The following is a 17,205-nucleotide window of genomic DNA, read 5'->3' as shown; positions in this document are numbered from 1 at the left end:
CCCTAGTTTGTGTTGAGTTGGTTGATCTCACTGCAGTTTGCTTGATGCCAATTGTAGAAAGAGGGAAATGGACCCGGACCCCTACTCCCTGACTCCTTCTGCAAAGTGCAGGATTGTGGAGGTGCGAAGAGCAGGGTCAGGTTTGACTGTCATGCCCACCTCAGTCAAATATCCTGGCAATGGCCATTATCTAGGTTCACACGGAAAGTGAACCCAACCCTCTCCAACTCGGTGAACCAAACTCTGCTCAAACTAACTCACCTAAAGTCAGTGCCTCAGAGTCGGACAGACCACCGCCTCAATCTGTTCCATCAACATCAATATAGCCCCAAAGCGGCGACGGCAGAAACTGTGCTGCAAAATAAAAATCAATACCGGGGCACTCAAAAGACCCAGCTAAGAGAGCCCTATACAGTCAGCTCCTCACAGCTAACCTGGTGACCCTTGATGACCCCGAGATGCAGAATGCCCACAGCGATTGGTCTGCCCTCCAGGCCTCCATAACCCAGTGACTGCGAAGAGACGCTCGATCACTCAACCAGGAAACGCCAGGATTGATTTGATGAGAATGACCAGGAGATCCAAGAGCTAATAAATTGCAAGCGCAGGGCATTTCTGAGACTTAAATAACAACTCAACTCAGGAGCAGCGAATCAGCATTACAGACGGCTTAAGGCTGAGATCCAACAAAAAACCCATAACCTAAAGAATAGATGGTGGATGGAGAAAGCACAGGAGACTCAGCAGCCATGATGTGTGAGGATTCTTCACCGCAGTAAAGGCCACCAACGGCCCAAGCACCCAAGACCCCACCCCACTGCTGGCCAAGAACGGGGACTCATCAAGGACACCAAGGCAGTCAGGACCCACTGGAAGGTGCACTTCGAAGATCTCCTTAACCAAGACTCTGCCTTTGACTCGAGTGTCCTCGACTCCATCCCGCAGCATGCTACCTGCCACCATCTCAGCAAAACCCCAGCCCTGCATGAGGTAGAAAAGGCCATAAGACAGCTCAAGAACAACAAGGCAATGGGAGCCGATGGAATCCCTGCTGAGGCACTAAAGTATGGTGGAGAGGCACTATTGGCACGAATGCATGACCTCATCTCTCTCATCTGGAAGGAGGAGAGCATGCCGGAGATCTCAGATGCAGTAATTGTGACTATCTTTAAAAAGGGGGACAAGTCCGACTCCGGCAACTACAGAGGAATCTACTGGTTATCAGCCCCTGGGAAAGTCATCGCTAGAATCCTCCTCAACCATCTTCTCCCTGTGGCTGAGGAGCTCCTCCCGGAGTCACAGTGCGGATTTCATCCACTACGGGATACAAAGGGCATGATCTTTACGGCGCGACAACTGCAAGAGAAATGCAGGGAACAGCACCAACCCTTTTACATGGCCTTCTTTGACCTTACAAAGGCCTTTGACACTGTTAACCACGAGGGACTATGGAACGTCCTCCTCCATTTCGGCTGCTCCAAAAGTTTGGTGCCATCCTCCGCTTGCTCCATGACAACATGCAAGCTGTGATCCTGCCCAACGGATCCATCACAGATCCAATCCACGTCCGGACCGGGGTCAAGCAGGGCTGCATCATCGCGCCAACCCTCTTCTCGATCTTCCTTGCTGTCATGCTCCACCTCACACTCAACAAGCTCCACGCTGGAGTAGAACTAAACTACAGAACCAGTGGGAACCTGTTCAACCTTCATCATCTCCAGGCCAGATCCAAGACCATCCCAACCTCTGTCATCGAGCTACAGTACGCAGACGACGTCTGCATCTGCGCACACAGAGGCTGAACTCCAGGACATTGTCAACATATTTACTGAGGTGTATGAAAGCATGCGCCTTACACTAAACATCCATAAGACAAGGGTCCTCCACCAACCTGACCCCAGCATACAGCACTGCCCCCCAGTCATCAAGATCCACGGCGTGGCCCTGGACAATGTGGACCACTTTCCATACCTCGGGAGCCTATTAACAGCAAGGGCAGACATCAACAACGAGACTGCCTGAGGAAGAGACTGTTCGAAGATCAGACCCTCAAATCTGGCACCAAGCTTATCTACAGGCCCTTCTGTACGGCTCAGAGACGTGGACCATATACAGTAGACACTTCAAATCGCTGGAGAAATACCACCAACGATGTCTCCACAAGATCCTGCAAATCCCCTGGGAGGACAGACACACCAACGTTAGCATCCTTGATCAGGCCAACATTCCCAGCATCGAAGCACTGACCACACTTGACCAGCTCCGTTGGGAGGACCACATTGTTCACATGCCTGACAAGACTCCCAAAGCAAACGCTCTACTCGGAACTCCTACACGGCAAGTGAGCCCCAGGTGGGCAGAGGCAACATTTCAAGGGCACCCTCAAAGCCTCCTTGATAAAGTGCAACATCCCCACCGACACCTGGGAGTCCCCTGGCTAAAGACCGCCCTAAGTGGCGGAAGAGCATCCGGGAGGGCGCTGAGCTCGAGTCTCGCTGCCATGAGCATGCAGAAATCAAGCGCAGGCAACAGAAGGAGCGTGCGGCAAATCATTTTTCCCACCCATCCTTTCCTTCAATGACTTTCTGTCCTACCTGTGACAGAGACTGTAATTCCCATATTGGACTGTACCGTCACTTAAGAATTCACTTTTAGAGTGGAAGCAGGTCTTCCTCGATTTCGAGGGACTGTCTCTGATGACTTCAGTTCCCAGTGTGTTAAGATGGGCCATATCATATGTTTGTTTGCTCAATTTCTGACCAAGACTAATGGTTATTTCAGTTCCCTGCCTTGTTTCTATCTCTCTCCCAACATTCTCAAGTGATGAGAGTATGTATCTCAACTCCTCGATCACCATGTAACTTGGAGACAAGATTCACAAGGAATTCAGAGCAAGAATTTTCACCTCCGTGATTATAAATCACTAAACGTTTCATGATCATTTCAGGGTGTTAACCCAATTCTAATCATTATACCTTGTTTTCAAATCCATACAGCCAGATAAATCTATTCACCCACAATGCCTACAGATCCTTGGGTTGGAACATGGAGACCTCACCGCCCGAGAATGGCGATTGCAGCGATGTACAGCGGTCCAGGCCCGAAGTACCTTCTGCCTGGACACACAGGTCTGCATGTCACACGTTACATTATTAGTCTAGCGCCACAGTTTCCTTTCACGCTGGGCACAAAAGGCCAGCCCCGTGAGCAAACGCGCACTCCTCTTCAGATCATTGGTGATAGCCAGAGGTTCCACAGGAACTCGCGTTACTGTAACAGTTGTATTGGCACATACCCGGTCATGTTCCTAGTCTTTTGGATAGTGGCAGAGCAGATGAAACCCTCTATCATGCTTTTATCTCTTAGGCTTATAAACTACCAATCAGGTGGAAATTCAGCTCCCGGAATGTTTAACTTGCAACTCCTTATTCAATCAAAGATGCGACACTTAGTAGCATCAGTGTCTGCTCCACAAGTTAGACCTGAATATGCCCATTCGCACGGAGTCTCCAACCTCTATCCTCGGCCCTGAAAAAAGATGTTGAGCCGGGTAGGTGTGCCATTTAGCCAAGAGTTACTAGCTCCTGGCCACCAAGCTGTCCATCAAGTGGACTTGACAGTATCAGGACCTTTCCCCTCTCAACCCTCACCGGGAATTCCCTCCACTCTGTGATCGGCCGTGACTTTGGTGAAAACCCCGGGTAAACCGCGCAAATGGATCTTCCAGCAAAGTTAGGAATCCCATTGTAACAGGATTGGCGTATCTCACTAATGGTCTGTGACAATGGTCAGTGAGAATCCCACTGGGACAGGCTGTTGTATTGTTGAAGCGAGTTGTGCTCAAAGACCCATAATGCCCAGAGTAGAATTGGGCAAGAGCCCTGGAAGGTCTGCTGGCAGTTGGATTGCTGCAGTTAGTCACTGCGCTACATATTTTTACATTTCCTCTGAGCGAGGGGGATGCAAAAATCACTGTCGATTGATGCCCGGTGAAACGAAAATTGTGTTCAGCTGGCAAGCTCTCCACATTTCCTGTCTGCGTAACTACTGTGTTTTATTTTCCAGGTTACGTGGACCATGATACAACAACACTGAGGGCTCCTGCTTATTCCATGGCCAAGCGCTTTGCGGATCTCAAAGATAGCGGCACACCTGCACCAAGAACACTACCTGAAAAGATGACTCACCATGGGAAGGATACCGTCCCCGCATGGACAATGGCCCACCGGCACAAAAACGTTGACCCGAGTCTAACTCCAGGACCAGGTCAGTGCTGAATGTCCATAGTTGAGGAAAGACAAGATGACACATAAGGAGAAAGAGGATAATTAGCAAGCCAACTGCTGTGTTACTGGTCCTAACTTTGGCGCTTTTTAAAAATTTCAAAATATACTTTATATAAAAATTTGCACGATACATTGGAAAGCAGTTCAGTACATTTGGATGTGGTCAGCAATTCCATACAATACATTTGGATGCTGACGGCAGTTCCGTTCAATACATTTGCTTCCTTACATTTCAAGGTACAATTTGTTGTGTATCTGTAAAGCATGCACTCCCATGTTCCACCACCAGGGAGCTCATCCCCTGAAGTCCCAAGGGATCCCAGCATCCCTTGAGAGCACTGTATATAAGCTGGCTCCTAAGACCTGTTCATCACTTTGGAGTGTCTTATTAAAGACTGAGGTCACTGTTACTTTAACATGCCTGTGTGCAGCCTCATCTGTGTTAGGAGCACAATAACTGCCGACGAGAATACGAATCCAACGCAAAGATGCAGCAAACTGTGGGCATCCTGGAGAAGTTCTCGGAGGGTGAGGACTGGGAAGCCTATGTTGAACGACTAGACCAGTACTATGTAGCCAACGAGCTGGACGGAGAAGGAAGCGCTGCAAAAAGGAGAGCGGTCCTCCTCACAGTCTGCAGGGCACCAACCTACAGCCTCATGAAGAATCTTCTGTCTCCGGTGAAACCCACAGATAAGTCGTATGAGAAGCTGTGTTCACTGGTTTGGGAGCATCTCAACCCGAGGGAGAGCATGCTGATGGCGAGGTATCGGTTCTACACGTGCCAGCGATATGAAGGTCAGGAAGTGGCTACATCGCCAAGCTAAGGCGACTTGCAGGACAATGTGAGTTTGATGGCTACCTGGAGCAAATGCTCAGAGACTTTTTTTGTACTGGGCATTGCCCACGAGACCATCCTATGAAAACTTTTGACTGTAGAGACACCGACCCTCAGTAAGGCCATTGCGATAGCATAGGCATTTATGTCCATCAGTGATAACACCAAACAAATCTCTCAGCAGACAAGTGCTAGCAATGTTCATAAATTAATTGGAACTGTGTTTGTGAGCAGAAATGTACAGGGCAGAACCCACGAGTCTGCAACTGCCAGCAGGCCTCAGGTGACCCAAATGACTCAGAGTCCCCAACAAAGGATGAATGCAAGGCAATTCACACCTTGTTGGCGTTGTGGAGGCTTCCATTCAGCCTATTCATGCCGCTTGAAAGGTTATGTTTGCAAGAGCTGTGGAACAATGGGGCACCTCCAATGAGCTTGCAAATGAGCTGCAAGCACTGCAAACCCTGCTAACCACCACGTGGCAGAGGAAGATCGGTCCATGGTGGATCAAAGCAATTTCGAGCCTCAGAGAGAGGAGACAGGTGCTGAAGTACACGGGGTGCACACATTTTCGACGAAATGTCCACCTATAATGCTAAACATAAAATTGAATGGCTTACCCGTAGCCATGGAACTGGACACTGGCGTTAGCCAATCCATCATGTTTGAGAGACTGTGGTGCAACAAGGCACTCAGACCAGTCCTGAGCCCCATCCACATGAAACTGAGAACGTACACCAAGAGCTTATCACTGTCCTGGGCAGCGCCATGGTCAAGGTCACCTACGAGGGCACGGTGCACGAACTGCCGCTCTGGATTGTCCCGGGCGATGGCCCCACACTGCTTGGAAGGAGCTGGCTGGGCAAAATCCGCTGGAACTGGGATGACATCCGAGCGCGATCACATGTTGATGAGGCCTCATGTACCCAGGTTCTTAACAAATTTCCTTCCCTTTTTGAGCCAGGCATTTTCCGGGGCGAAGGTGCGGATCCACTTGGTCCCAGAGGCACAACCCATTCACCACAAGGCGCGAGCGGTACCTCGCATGATGAGGGAGAGAGTGGAAATCGAGCTGGACAGGCTGCAATGCGAGGGCATCATCTCCCCAGTGGAATTCAGCGAGTGGGCCAGCCCGATTGTTCTAGTACTCAAAAGTGATGGCACGGTCAGGATTTTCAGTAATTATAAAGTAACTATTAATCGTTTCTCGCGACAGGACCAATACCCACTACCTAAGGCAGATGACCTATTTGCGACGCTGGCAGGAGGCAAGATGTTCACCAAGCTCGACCTGACTTCCGCCTACATGACGCAGGAGCTGGAGGAGTCTTCAAAGGGCCTCACCTGCATCAACACGCACAAGGGACTGTTCATCTACAACAGATGCCCGTTTGGAATTCGATCGGCTGCAGTGATCTTCCAGAGAAACATGGAGAGCCTACTCAAGTCGGTACCACACACGGTGGTCTTTCAGGACGACATATTGGTCACGGGTCAGGACACCACTGAGCACTTACAAAACCTGGAGGAGGTCCTCCAGCGACTGGATCGCATAGGGCTGCGGCTGAAGGGGTTGAAATGCATCTTCATGGCAACAGAAGTGGAGTTTTTGGGGAGAAAGATCGCGGTGGACGGTATTCGGCCCACAGGCACCAAGACAGAGGCTATCAGGAATGCACCCAGGCCACAGAATGTCACGGAGCTGCGGTCGTTCCTGGGACTCAACTATTTTGGTAACTTCCTACCGGGGTTAAGCACCCTTTTAGAGCCCCTACATGTGTTATACATAAAGGTGAGAACTGGGTATGGGGGAAAAAAACAAATAATTGCTTTTGAGAAAGCCAGAAACATTTATGCTCCAACAAGCTGCTTGTATTGTATAACCCGTGTAAGAGACTTGTGCTAGCATGTGACGTGTCGTTGTACGGAGTCGGGTGTGTATTACAACAAGCTAACGTTGCGGGGAAGTTGCAACCTGTCACCTATGCTTCCAGAAGCTTGTCTAAGGCCGAGAGGGCCTACAGCATGATTGAGAAAGAGGCATTAGCATGTGTGTTCAGGGTAAAGAAAATGCATCAGTACCTGTTTGGCCTCAAATTTGAGCTGGAAACTGATCACAAGCCCCTCACATCCCTGTTCGCTGAAAACAAGGGGATAAATACTAATGCCTCAGCCCGCATACAAAGGTGGGCACTCGCGCTATCAGAGTATAACTATACCATCCGCCACAGGCCAGGCACCGAGAACTGTGCGGATGCTCTGTCAGCTACCATTGCCCACCACTGGGGTGGAAATGGCGCAGCCTGCAAACTTGTTGATGGTGGCGCAGCCTGCAGACTTGTTGATGGTCATGGAAGCATTTGAAAATGATAAGTCACCTGTCACGGCCCGCCAGATTAAGACTTGGACCAGCCAAGACCTCTGCTGTCCCTTGTAAAAACCCGTGTACTGCATGGGAGCTGGGCCAGCATCCCTGTTGAAATGCAAGTGCTAATCAAGCCGTTCCAGCAGCAAAAGGACGAGCTGTCCATTCAGGCAGACTGCCTGTTGGGTAACCGCGTAGTGCTACCAAAAAAGTACAGGGAGATGTTCATCTCGGATCTCCACAGCACACACCCGGGTATAGTAATGATGAAAGCATTAGCCAGATCCCACGTGTGGTGGCCCGGAATCGACTCTGACTTAGAGTCCTGTGTACGGCTATGCAGCGTATGTGCTCAGTTGAGCAACGTGCCCAGAGAGGCACCACTAAGTTTGTGGTCCTGGCCCTCCAGACCATGTCGACTATGCAGGCCCGTTTCTCGGTAAAATGTTCCTGGTGGTGGTGGATGCTTTTTCAAAATGGATTGAATGTGAAATAATGTCAGGAAGCACTGCCACCGCCACCATTGAAAGTCTGAGGGCCATGTTTGCCACCCACGGCCTGCCTGACAAACTGACCAGTGACAACGGGCCATGTTTCACCAGTGCCGAATTTAAAGAATTCATGACCCGTAATGGAATCAAACATGTCATCTTGGCCCCGTTTAAACCAGCCTCCAATGGGCAGGCAGAGCGGGCAGTACAAACCATCAAACAGAGCCTTAAACGAGTCACAGAAGGCTCACTCCAAACCCACCTGTCCCGAGTACTGCACAGCTACTGCACGAGACCACACTTGCTCACAGGGGTGCCCTCGGCTGAGCTACTCATGAAAAGGTCATTTAAAAGCAGACTCTCACTAGTTCACCCCAACCTGCATGATCAGGTAGAGAGCAGGCGGCAACAACAAAATATAAACGATGGTCGCGCCATTGTGTCACAGGAAATTGATCTGAATGACCCTGTGTATGTGCTAAACTATGGACATGGTCCCAAGTGGATCGCGGGCATGGTGATAGCTAAAGAAGGGAGTAGGGTATTTGTCGTCAAACTAGAAAATGGACAAATTTGCAGAAAGCACCTGGACCAATCGAGGCTGCGGTTCACAGACTGCCCTGAACAACCCACAGCAGACACCACCTTTTTCGAGCCCACAACACACACCCAAAGGATCAACGACACCATGCCGGACCAGGAAATCGAACCCATCATGCCCAACAGCCCAGCAAGGCCAGGCAGCCCTAGCAGCCCTGTGAGGGCACAGCCTATACACCAGAACAGACATTTGTACTGAGGCGGTCCACCAGGGAAAGAAAGGCTCCCGACCGCCTCACTTTGTAAATAGTTTTCACTTTGACTTTGGCGGGGTGGGGGGCGGGGATCAGGAGTGATGTTGTGTATCTGTAAAGCATGCACTCCCATGTTCCGCCACCAGGGAGCTCATCCCCTGAAGTACTGTATATAAGCCAGCCCTTAAGGCCTGTTCCTCACTCTGGTCAGTTACTTTAACCTCATCTGTGTTTGGAACACAACAGAGGAAGTGCATCCAGGAGGGCGCTGAGCACTTCGAGTCTCATCACCGAGAGCATGCAAAAATCAAGCACAGGTAGCGGAAAGAGCGAGCGGCAAACCAGTCCCACCCTCCCTTACCCTCAATGACTATCTGTCCCACCTGTGACTCTTGTATTAGACTGTTCAGCCACCTAATTGCTCATTTTAAGATTGGAAGTAAGTCTTCCTCGATTCCAAGGGACTGCCTATGATGAGGATGGGGATAGGACAGGGAAAGTGGAGTTTATGTAGAAGATGAGCCTTGATTTTATTGAATGGTGCAGCAGGTTCGTTGGGCTGTATGGCCTTGGGACTTTTTACTATGTTAAAGGTGCTATATAAATGAAAGTTGTTTAAGTTATGCATAAATAAGACGCGCTTTTGTTAACTGACCTTTTGCTTTGTTTCTCCGAACAGCGAATTACAAGACACATGAGGCAGATAAATTAGTTCACCGGAATGTACCGGCCTATTCCATCGCTCAGCGAACGGTCGGGTTTAAAGCGAATGACGGCCCAGGTACAATAATCGGCGCTCAGAGCTTTTACCACAATCTTTAATATTCAACGCAAATTATCAGCCTATTACTCTCTAGTTGGTTGATGCAGAAAATGGGCTTCATTGTTGGCAATTTGTTTGGTCCTGCAGTTGAATTCAGTACTGAAGAAATCGTTTTTGACAACCTCTTAAAAGAGATGAGACTTAAAACCCAGCCTATTGGAGACTAAAAAGCACCAATGGTGAACGACGCCCTAAATGTTTTCACAAGGTTGGCCGTGTCCTTGCACATGTCTCTGAACAAGGCATTGTAAGGAATTCATTCTCATTCTTGACTTGTTCAAACTTATGGGGTTGAGAGTCCCTCATTTTGGGTTCAGGGCTCCCGGTCACTCCCTCCCTCCCTCCCTTAATCCCAGGGCTCACTCTCCGCCACTCGGACCCCCTCCCTCACTCAATCTCCCTCCGTCAGCCCGACTGCCATTTTAGCTCCGGTCCAAGTGGGAAGAAGCACAAACAGGTCCACTTGTTTTTGTTTTGAACTCGGGAGCAGGTGCGTCTTCCAGACCCCGCGTGGAAAGCTTCGGCTCCCCCTCCCGACTTACCTGCTCGACCAGCTGCTGCTGCTTCCCACCCGTTTCAGCGGGGACAGCGGAGCGGCGTTGTGGAGTTAAAATCCGCCGAGCCTGCGCTGACCTGCCCCAATCCATCCCCAGTGTGCCGCTCCACCGCCGACTGAGCGGCTCCGCCTCTGCCAGGTTGCCATGACCATTAAACACGCGCAAAGGTATGTGCTCTGAGCCCAACTCCCCATTGACTCACCACACAGTTCCTAGAGGGAATCTCAGCGCGGTATGGCCCCCATTTTTAAAGGAGAGGCCACCCTGCTGGAACCATTTTTATTCACCTGTCCTATTTTAAAGATGTCCTGGTCGTAAAAGGGTCCTCTGCTGAAAATCCGGCCTGCACTCAGGGTGAACCTTGGGGGAAAAACTGGAGAAGCTGGGGTTGTTCGCCTCAGAGCAGAGGAGGTTAAGGGGAGATTTGATATAATCATGAAGAGTAGATACGCAGAAACTGTTTCCAGTGGCAGAAGGGTCAGTAACCAGAGGACACAGATTTAAGATAATTGGCAAAAGAACCAGGAGGGAGGTGAGGAGAATTATTTTTATGTAAGTTGTTACAATCTGAAATACACTGTCTGAAAGGGTGGGGGAAGCCAACTCAATGGTAACTTTCAAAAGGGAATTGGATATATAATTCAAAAGGGAATTGGATATATACTTGAAAAGGAAAACATTACAGGGCTATGGGGGAGTGAGTAATTTATAAGCTCTTTCAGAGAGCCGGTACAGGTGCAATTGGCCAAATGGCCTCCTTCTGTGCTGCACGATTCTCAACACTTCATTGGCGGAAGGATTGAAAACCAGAGGACACAGATTTAAGGTGATTGTCAAAAGAACCAAGGCGACATGAGGAAATACATTTTTATGCAGCGAGTGGTTAGGATCTGGAATGCATTGCCTGAAAAGGTGGTGGAGGCAGACTCAATCGTGACTTTCAAAAGGGAATTGGTTAAGTACCTGAAGGAAAAAAAATTGCAGGGCTAAGGAGAAAGGGCGGGGTGTGGGATTAACTGAAGTGCTCTTGGAGAGAGCTGGCACAGGCTCAACGGGCCAAATGGCTGCCTTCTGTGCTGTAAACATTTATGATTCTATCTCTGAGCGGAAATGCAAGGCTCAGTCCTCTGGGTAGGCATCAGCTCTGCACCTGGTGGTTGTTGTTTGATAGCGAGGCCACCTGAGCTGGCCCAGCATGGAAACTGTGGGCCATGTGAATAGCTCCGCTCAGCTCTGTCTCCTTTCTGCACTAGGACCCGCAAGGTACAAGGACGTGGCAGTGTTTGGGCCTAAAATCCCACACCTGAAAGCAGCACCCGCCTACTCCATGTCACAGAAAACTGCATTTGGTAGTATGCTGAGTAACATTGTGAAGGTAAGTGAATCCAAGCCTGGGACATGGGGTCAAGGCCTGTTTCATCTGGTATCTGGGCCTCGATCTTAACTCTCTGCCTGGTGGAAACTAGGCAAGAGTGGTGGCAGGGGCGGGGTGGGAGAAACAGTTAAAATGGAGTGGGGGCCTTGCACACTCCTTTCCCCACCCAACAATCTGGCCGGCTCCAGTGTTAAGTGTCCCCAAGCCAGCGGGGTCCTTTTTAAATGCGCAGACCAGGCTCAGATCTGTGATTTTAACCTCAGACCTGAGTGGGGAGAGAAGTGCTGGTTTCCCCACCAGTCTAAACCTGCTGTGAACAGGAGCCATTGCCAGAACAGGCCCAGCAAGCTTATTTGTTTCAGGTTTCCTTTTGGGCCAGGAGGAGCAGGAGTGGGACACCTTGGGTCTGAGCTGCCCCGTGCGTTCCCTTTCCCTCCCCATCCCCCGATTGTCTGCCTCCTTCCCCTTCCCCCGGCCCCCATCGCCTGACCGGGGCAGAGGGAATGTATCAGAGCTGCTATGCCAAGCCAAGATCCCATCTGTTCAGGTGATGTTAAAGATCGCACAGCACCAGTTGAAGAGCAGGGAGCTCTCCCAATGTCCCAGTCAACCTTCTTCCCTCAGCCAACACCAGCAAAAACAGATTAACTGGTCATTGCTGCTTGTGGGATTTCATTGTGCCTAAATTGGCTGCCAGATCTGGCTCCATAACATTCACTTCATTTGTAATTCATTGCATGTAAAGCACTTTGCGATGTTTCTAAGAGATGTGATGGAGGTCACAGGTTTGCGACCTTATCACCTAGAAGGATAAGGGCAGCAGGTGCATGGGAACACCATCACCTCCAAGTCACACACTATCCTGAACTGGACTTGCATCGCCGTTCCTTCATTGTCACTGGGTCAAAATCCTGGAACTCCCTCCCTAACAACATTGTGGAGTGCCTTCACCACACAGACTCCAGTGGCACCTTCTTGTGGGCAACTAGGGATATGGCAATAAATTCCAGCCTTGCCAGGTATTGCAGTACTTCCAGGAACGGTGCAGTGGCTCTAGGCCTTTTGGCTAAGAGCATTGGCGCAGAGTGATCCTTGATGTGTGCAAGGTGACCTCTGGCGTTTGTGATTTGACAAAGAATTGGAACGATTGGCTACGAATTTCAAAAAAAAAAAAAAAATTCCAGCCTTGCCAGCGAAGCCCACATCCCCAGAATGAATAATATTAAAAAAAGTAAATACAAGTCTGTCTTTTTTCAAAAGTAGCTTTTCTCTAACAGCCTTGGGCCATATTAATAACCTTTTGTGGCCTTGGTCTAAGCAGGCCTGGGTCCATAGAGCAAAAAACTTTCCACATTTAGATACAAGTCAGCGCTCCCAGATAGACGTGCATAGAACCCGATCCTTTGCCCCAAAAATATTACATCCAAAATCCTGACAGTCACCGACTCTTACCTGGAACACTATCACTAATGAAGTAGTACTCAGTAAAATAATGGCGGACAAGTCCCCTCTACCTGATGGCTTACATCCTAGGGTCTTAAGAGAAGTGGCAGCAGAGATAGTGGATGCATTGGTTGTAATATACCAAAATTCCCTGGATTCTGTGGCAGTCCCAGCGGATTGGAAAACCGCAAATGTAGCATACCTATTTAAAAAAGGAGGCAGACAAAAAGCAGGAAACTATAGACCAGTTAGCCTAACATCTGTCATTGGGAAAATGCTGGAGTCCATTATTAAGGAAGCAGTAGCGGGACATTTGGAAAAGCATGATTCAATCAAGCAGAGTCAGCATAGTTTTATTAAAGGGAAATCATGTTTGACAAATTTGCTGGAGTTCTTTGAGGATGTAATGAGCAGGGTGAATAAGGGGGAACCAGTGGATGTGGTGTATTTGGATTTCCAGAAGGCATTCGATAAGGTGCCACATAAGCGGTTACTGCACAAGATAAAAGCTCATGGGGTTGGGGGAATATATTAGTTAGCCAATCCTCTATCTAACAGAAAACAGAGAGTCAGGATAAATGGGTCATTTTCCGGTTGACAAACAGTGACTAGTGGAGTGCCGCAGGGATCGATGCTGGGTCCTCAACTATTTACAATTTATATTAATGACTTGGATGAAGGGACCAAGTGTAATGTAGCCAAGTTTGCTGCTGTTATAAAGATGGGTGGGAAAGAAAATTGTGAGGAGGACACAAAGTGTTACAGACAGGCTAAGTGAGTGAGCAAAAATTTGGCAGATGGAGTACAATATGGGTAAATGTGAGGATATCCACTTTGGCAGAAATAATAAAAAAGCAAATTGTAATTTAAATGGAGAATAATTGCAAAGTGCTGCAGTACAGAGAGACCTGGGGTCCTTGTGCATGAAACACAAAAAGTTAGTACGCAGGTACAGCAATTAATCAGGAAGTCAAATGGAATGTTGGCCTTTATTGCAAGGGAGATAGAGTATAAAAGCAGAGAAGTCCTACTACAACTGTACAGGGTATTGGTGAGGCCACACCTGGAGTACTGCGTACAGTTTTGGTCTCCGTATTTAAGGAAAGATATACTTGCATTGGAGGCTGTTCAGAGAAGGTTCACTAGGTGATTCTGGAGATGAGGGGTTGACTTGTGAAGGTAGGTTGGGCCTATACACATTGGTATTCAGAAGAATGAGAGTTGATCTTATTGAAACTTATAAGATAATGAGGAGGTTCGACAATGTGGTGCAGAGAGGATATGTTCACTCATAGGGGAAACTAAAACTAGGGGATACAGTCTGGGAATAAGGGTCAGCCCATTTAAAACTGAGACGAGGAAAAATTTCTTCTGAGGGTTGTCAATCAATGGAATTCTCTGCCCCAGAGAGCTGTGGAGGCTGGGTTATTGAATATATTTAAAGTGGAGATAGACAGATTTTTGAGAGATAAGGAAGTAAAGTGTTATGGGGAACGGGCAGGGAAGTGGAACTGAGTCCATGATCAGATCAGCCATGATCTTACTGAATGGCGGAGCAGGCTCGAGGGGCCAAATGGCCTACTCCTGCTCCTATTTCTTATGTTCTTATTACAAACCTGCATCTACCAAAATTCTCTGCTTTGTGTTCTGAGAGTCCACTGATGCCTTCGGTCTCTGCACTTCCTCACTTAGCCACCTTCCTGTCTGTGGGGCTCCTCTCCTGAGTACTGTTATATTTAAAGGGTGACTCTCCTGACTGAATCAAGTCCCAGGCCTGTCTCTGATTTCAAATCAACAACAGAGGCCTGGGCCATGCCATGTCTGATTGCCTTTAATGTTTTTTTCACCTTTAATTGCAGACCCCAGGGCCATGTGCATATAAACACGTAGACACTGATGTCTTCAAACACAAAGCACCTAAATACACCATAGTGGAACGCAATATGATTCCGGGAGACACTACATTGAAACCAGGACCTAATCGTTACAGGACAGAAGATGTAAGTAGGATTCTGAATAGGAATCTATCATTTAATCTCATCCCCTCCCTACTGTGATGGTTGACTCTCCTTTGGGATCACTTGGTAAATGTTTCCATCCAGTTTGGACCTTGCCCTGTGGGTTAAGTGGATCTGATTCCAGGGCTGCCCTTGTAATGCTTTGATCTGTACCAGAGTTGCCTGAATTGTGTTCCTTATAATATTTCTGTAATGTTAAATTCAGTTGGTTGTCTTAAAATGAATCCAAACTGGCTGCCATAGTAACTTGGGTTGTTAATTGCCTATCAAAGGGAGGATGATTGTATAGACTCTCCAGTATTTCACACTATTCTGATGGAATGGTTCCTGAGTGATACTAATGGGACAATTTTAACCACGGTTGAGAACCAGGGGTTGTGGAGGTTGAAGTGGGTGAAGAAACATCCGCTCTTTCCCCCCACCCCTCGAGCTTAACTCCCAGGCCACATTTTAAGATCCCGAAACTGACTTCCTAAAGCTGCGCCATGTTGTTTTGGGGCAGGCTGGAAGGAACAGCTGTCACATGCTTTTTTTGTGTATTCATATGTAAACGCCGATCTTATCGAGGTATTCGGATTCTGAAGGGATTTTCTAAAGGTGGGATGAAGGGTTCAAATGTCAGGGATGACGTAAGCAGGAAAATAGAGGGAACTTATTGACCCAAAGGGTAATTTAGTCGTGGAATAAATAACCAAGCAAGGATTTTGAAGAGGATGGTATAAATGTGGTCAAAACACAATTAGATGTTATTTTTGTATAGAGAAGGGATTGAGGGGTACAGCGAGTAGTTGCATGATTGGATGGATTGGAAACTGTACATTGCTGCCTTCACTTTTCTTGCAATGAATTTCTGACCATAAATGATTGGGAGCCTGGCTAACAGAACCAGAATATGGGCTCACTGATTAACTTTATCCCTGGATCAGAGAGCAGTTAACTTCCATTGATCATACGCTGCTGTCGAGGCAAATTTACTGCCCTACAGTCCCGGACTAGATGTTGGCCTTTCCCCATCACAGAAAATGTAACTCTTTGAGCTCGGTTTCTGAATTTACTTGCCGGACTGCGGGGTCCAATTCACCGTAAGGGTATTAAAGGATACAGAACCAAGGGGGGTGGGGGTAAATGGAGTTGAGGTACAGATCAGCCATGATCTGATTTGAATGGCGGATCAGGCTTGAGGGGCTGAATGGCATCCTTCTGTTCCTATGACCACTGACTACTATATTCCTTAACAGCTGGGTAATGGGGGTGGGAGGCGAACGGCAGGACTGTTGACTTGGAGGTTTGGCCCCTAATTAACACATTAAAGGGCCCCATGTGGCTGGTTTAGGCATCTGCCAGGAACGCCTAATATAATGGGCCCCACGACTTTAGCAGTGGGCCTAAGGCCTGTGCAGATTGCGTGTAGGATGTCCAAACAATGGGCGCAACATATCCCAATTTCTACCCTCCAATATCTGCAAGCTAGGTGATCACAAGAAACATCACTTCATGTCCTTGGCCACAACTCACACCCACATACATTTGTAGTATGGGTCAACAGGTCACATCAGGAATGTGGGGACCCCAGCAGATTTGGCCGTTCGCTAGCCCAGGGCCCTCCTGAGGTCCATTGTAGTGAGCAGCTGTTCCTCACTTTGAGATCAGCAATTGAATATAAAGGCCTCCCTGCTTTCAGTTCCACACCATTTAGGAGGAAAGTGTTTTACCTACGGTCTGAATTCGAGAGAGATGCATGAAATTAATTGTGTTGCATCACTGAATGTCACATGGAGCGACTTAGCAGTTTAACCCTTTGTGATTTCTTCCCAGGTGAACCTGCATAAAACTTACCCCAAGTACACCTTTGGAATCCACCACTCTGACTACCTCGCACCACTTATTGTGGCTCCCTCAGACTAAGAGCCAACAACACAATCAGCCCCAATCCACCAACACAGTCTTACTGCCTTGAATTGCTGACATGTCAATTGTACTTAAAAAAAAAAAAATCTTTCATTTAAACATTTGATTGTTCTTTATCTTGTGTGTATGAAGTAAAACCTTGTAACTCTCTGTATTTGGAGCTAGGTGTTCAAATTTAACCAAAAATTGTGCGGGGTGCAGATGGGCAAGGTCAGTGAGAGTTAGTTGCAGGCCTGGGTAGTAGGCAGACTCCAAAATCACGTATCTTACAGCAACCCAAGCAGTGATATAGCTACAATCTATTGTG

General features: G+C 48.2%; 2 protein-coding genes across 2 annotated transcripts in view; one reads left to right on the top strand and one right to left on the bottom strand.

The window, feature by feature from the left end:
* Positions 1-1,511, bottom strand: part of tymp (thymidine phosphorylase) — a 61,483-nt gene extending 59,972 nt beyond the window's left edge. Inside the window, exon 1 of the mRNA XM_070896729.1 lies at positions 1,416-1,511. Within this exon, the coding sequence (XP_070752830.1) occupies positions 1,416-1,511 (96 nt within the window). The remainder of the gene's footprint in view (positions 1-1,415) is intronic.
* Positions 1,512-3,019: 1,508 nt separating this feature from the next.
* On the top strand, positions 3,020-16,895 carry cimap1b (ciliary microtubule associated protein 1B). Its single transcript, XM_070896728.1, has 6 exons — positions 3,020-3,128; positions 4,066-4,266; positions 9,454-9,555; positions 11,408-11,529; positions 14,832-14,972; positions 16,806-16,895. The coding sequence occupies exons 1-6, from the start codon at positions 3,020-3,022 to the stop codon at positions 16,893-16,895; spliced, it is 765 nt and encodes a 254-aa protein (XP_070752829.1).
* Positions 16,896-17,205: the final 310 nt, after the last annotated feature.

Source organism: Pristiophorus japonicus, chromosome 13 (assembly GCF_044704955.1).
Source record: "Pristiophorus japonicus isolate sPriJap1 chromosome 13, sPriJap1.hap1, whole genome shotgun sequence".
NCBI lineage: Eukaryota > Metazoa > Chordata > Chondrichthyes > Pristiophoridae > Pristiophorus > Pristiophorus japonicus.
This window is presented reverse-complemented; position numbering and strand designations above follow the sequence as displayed.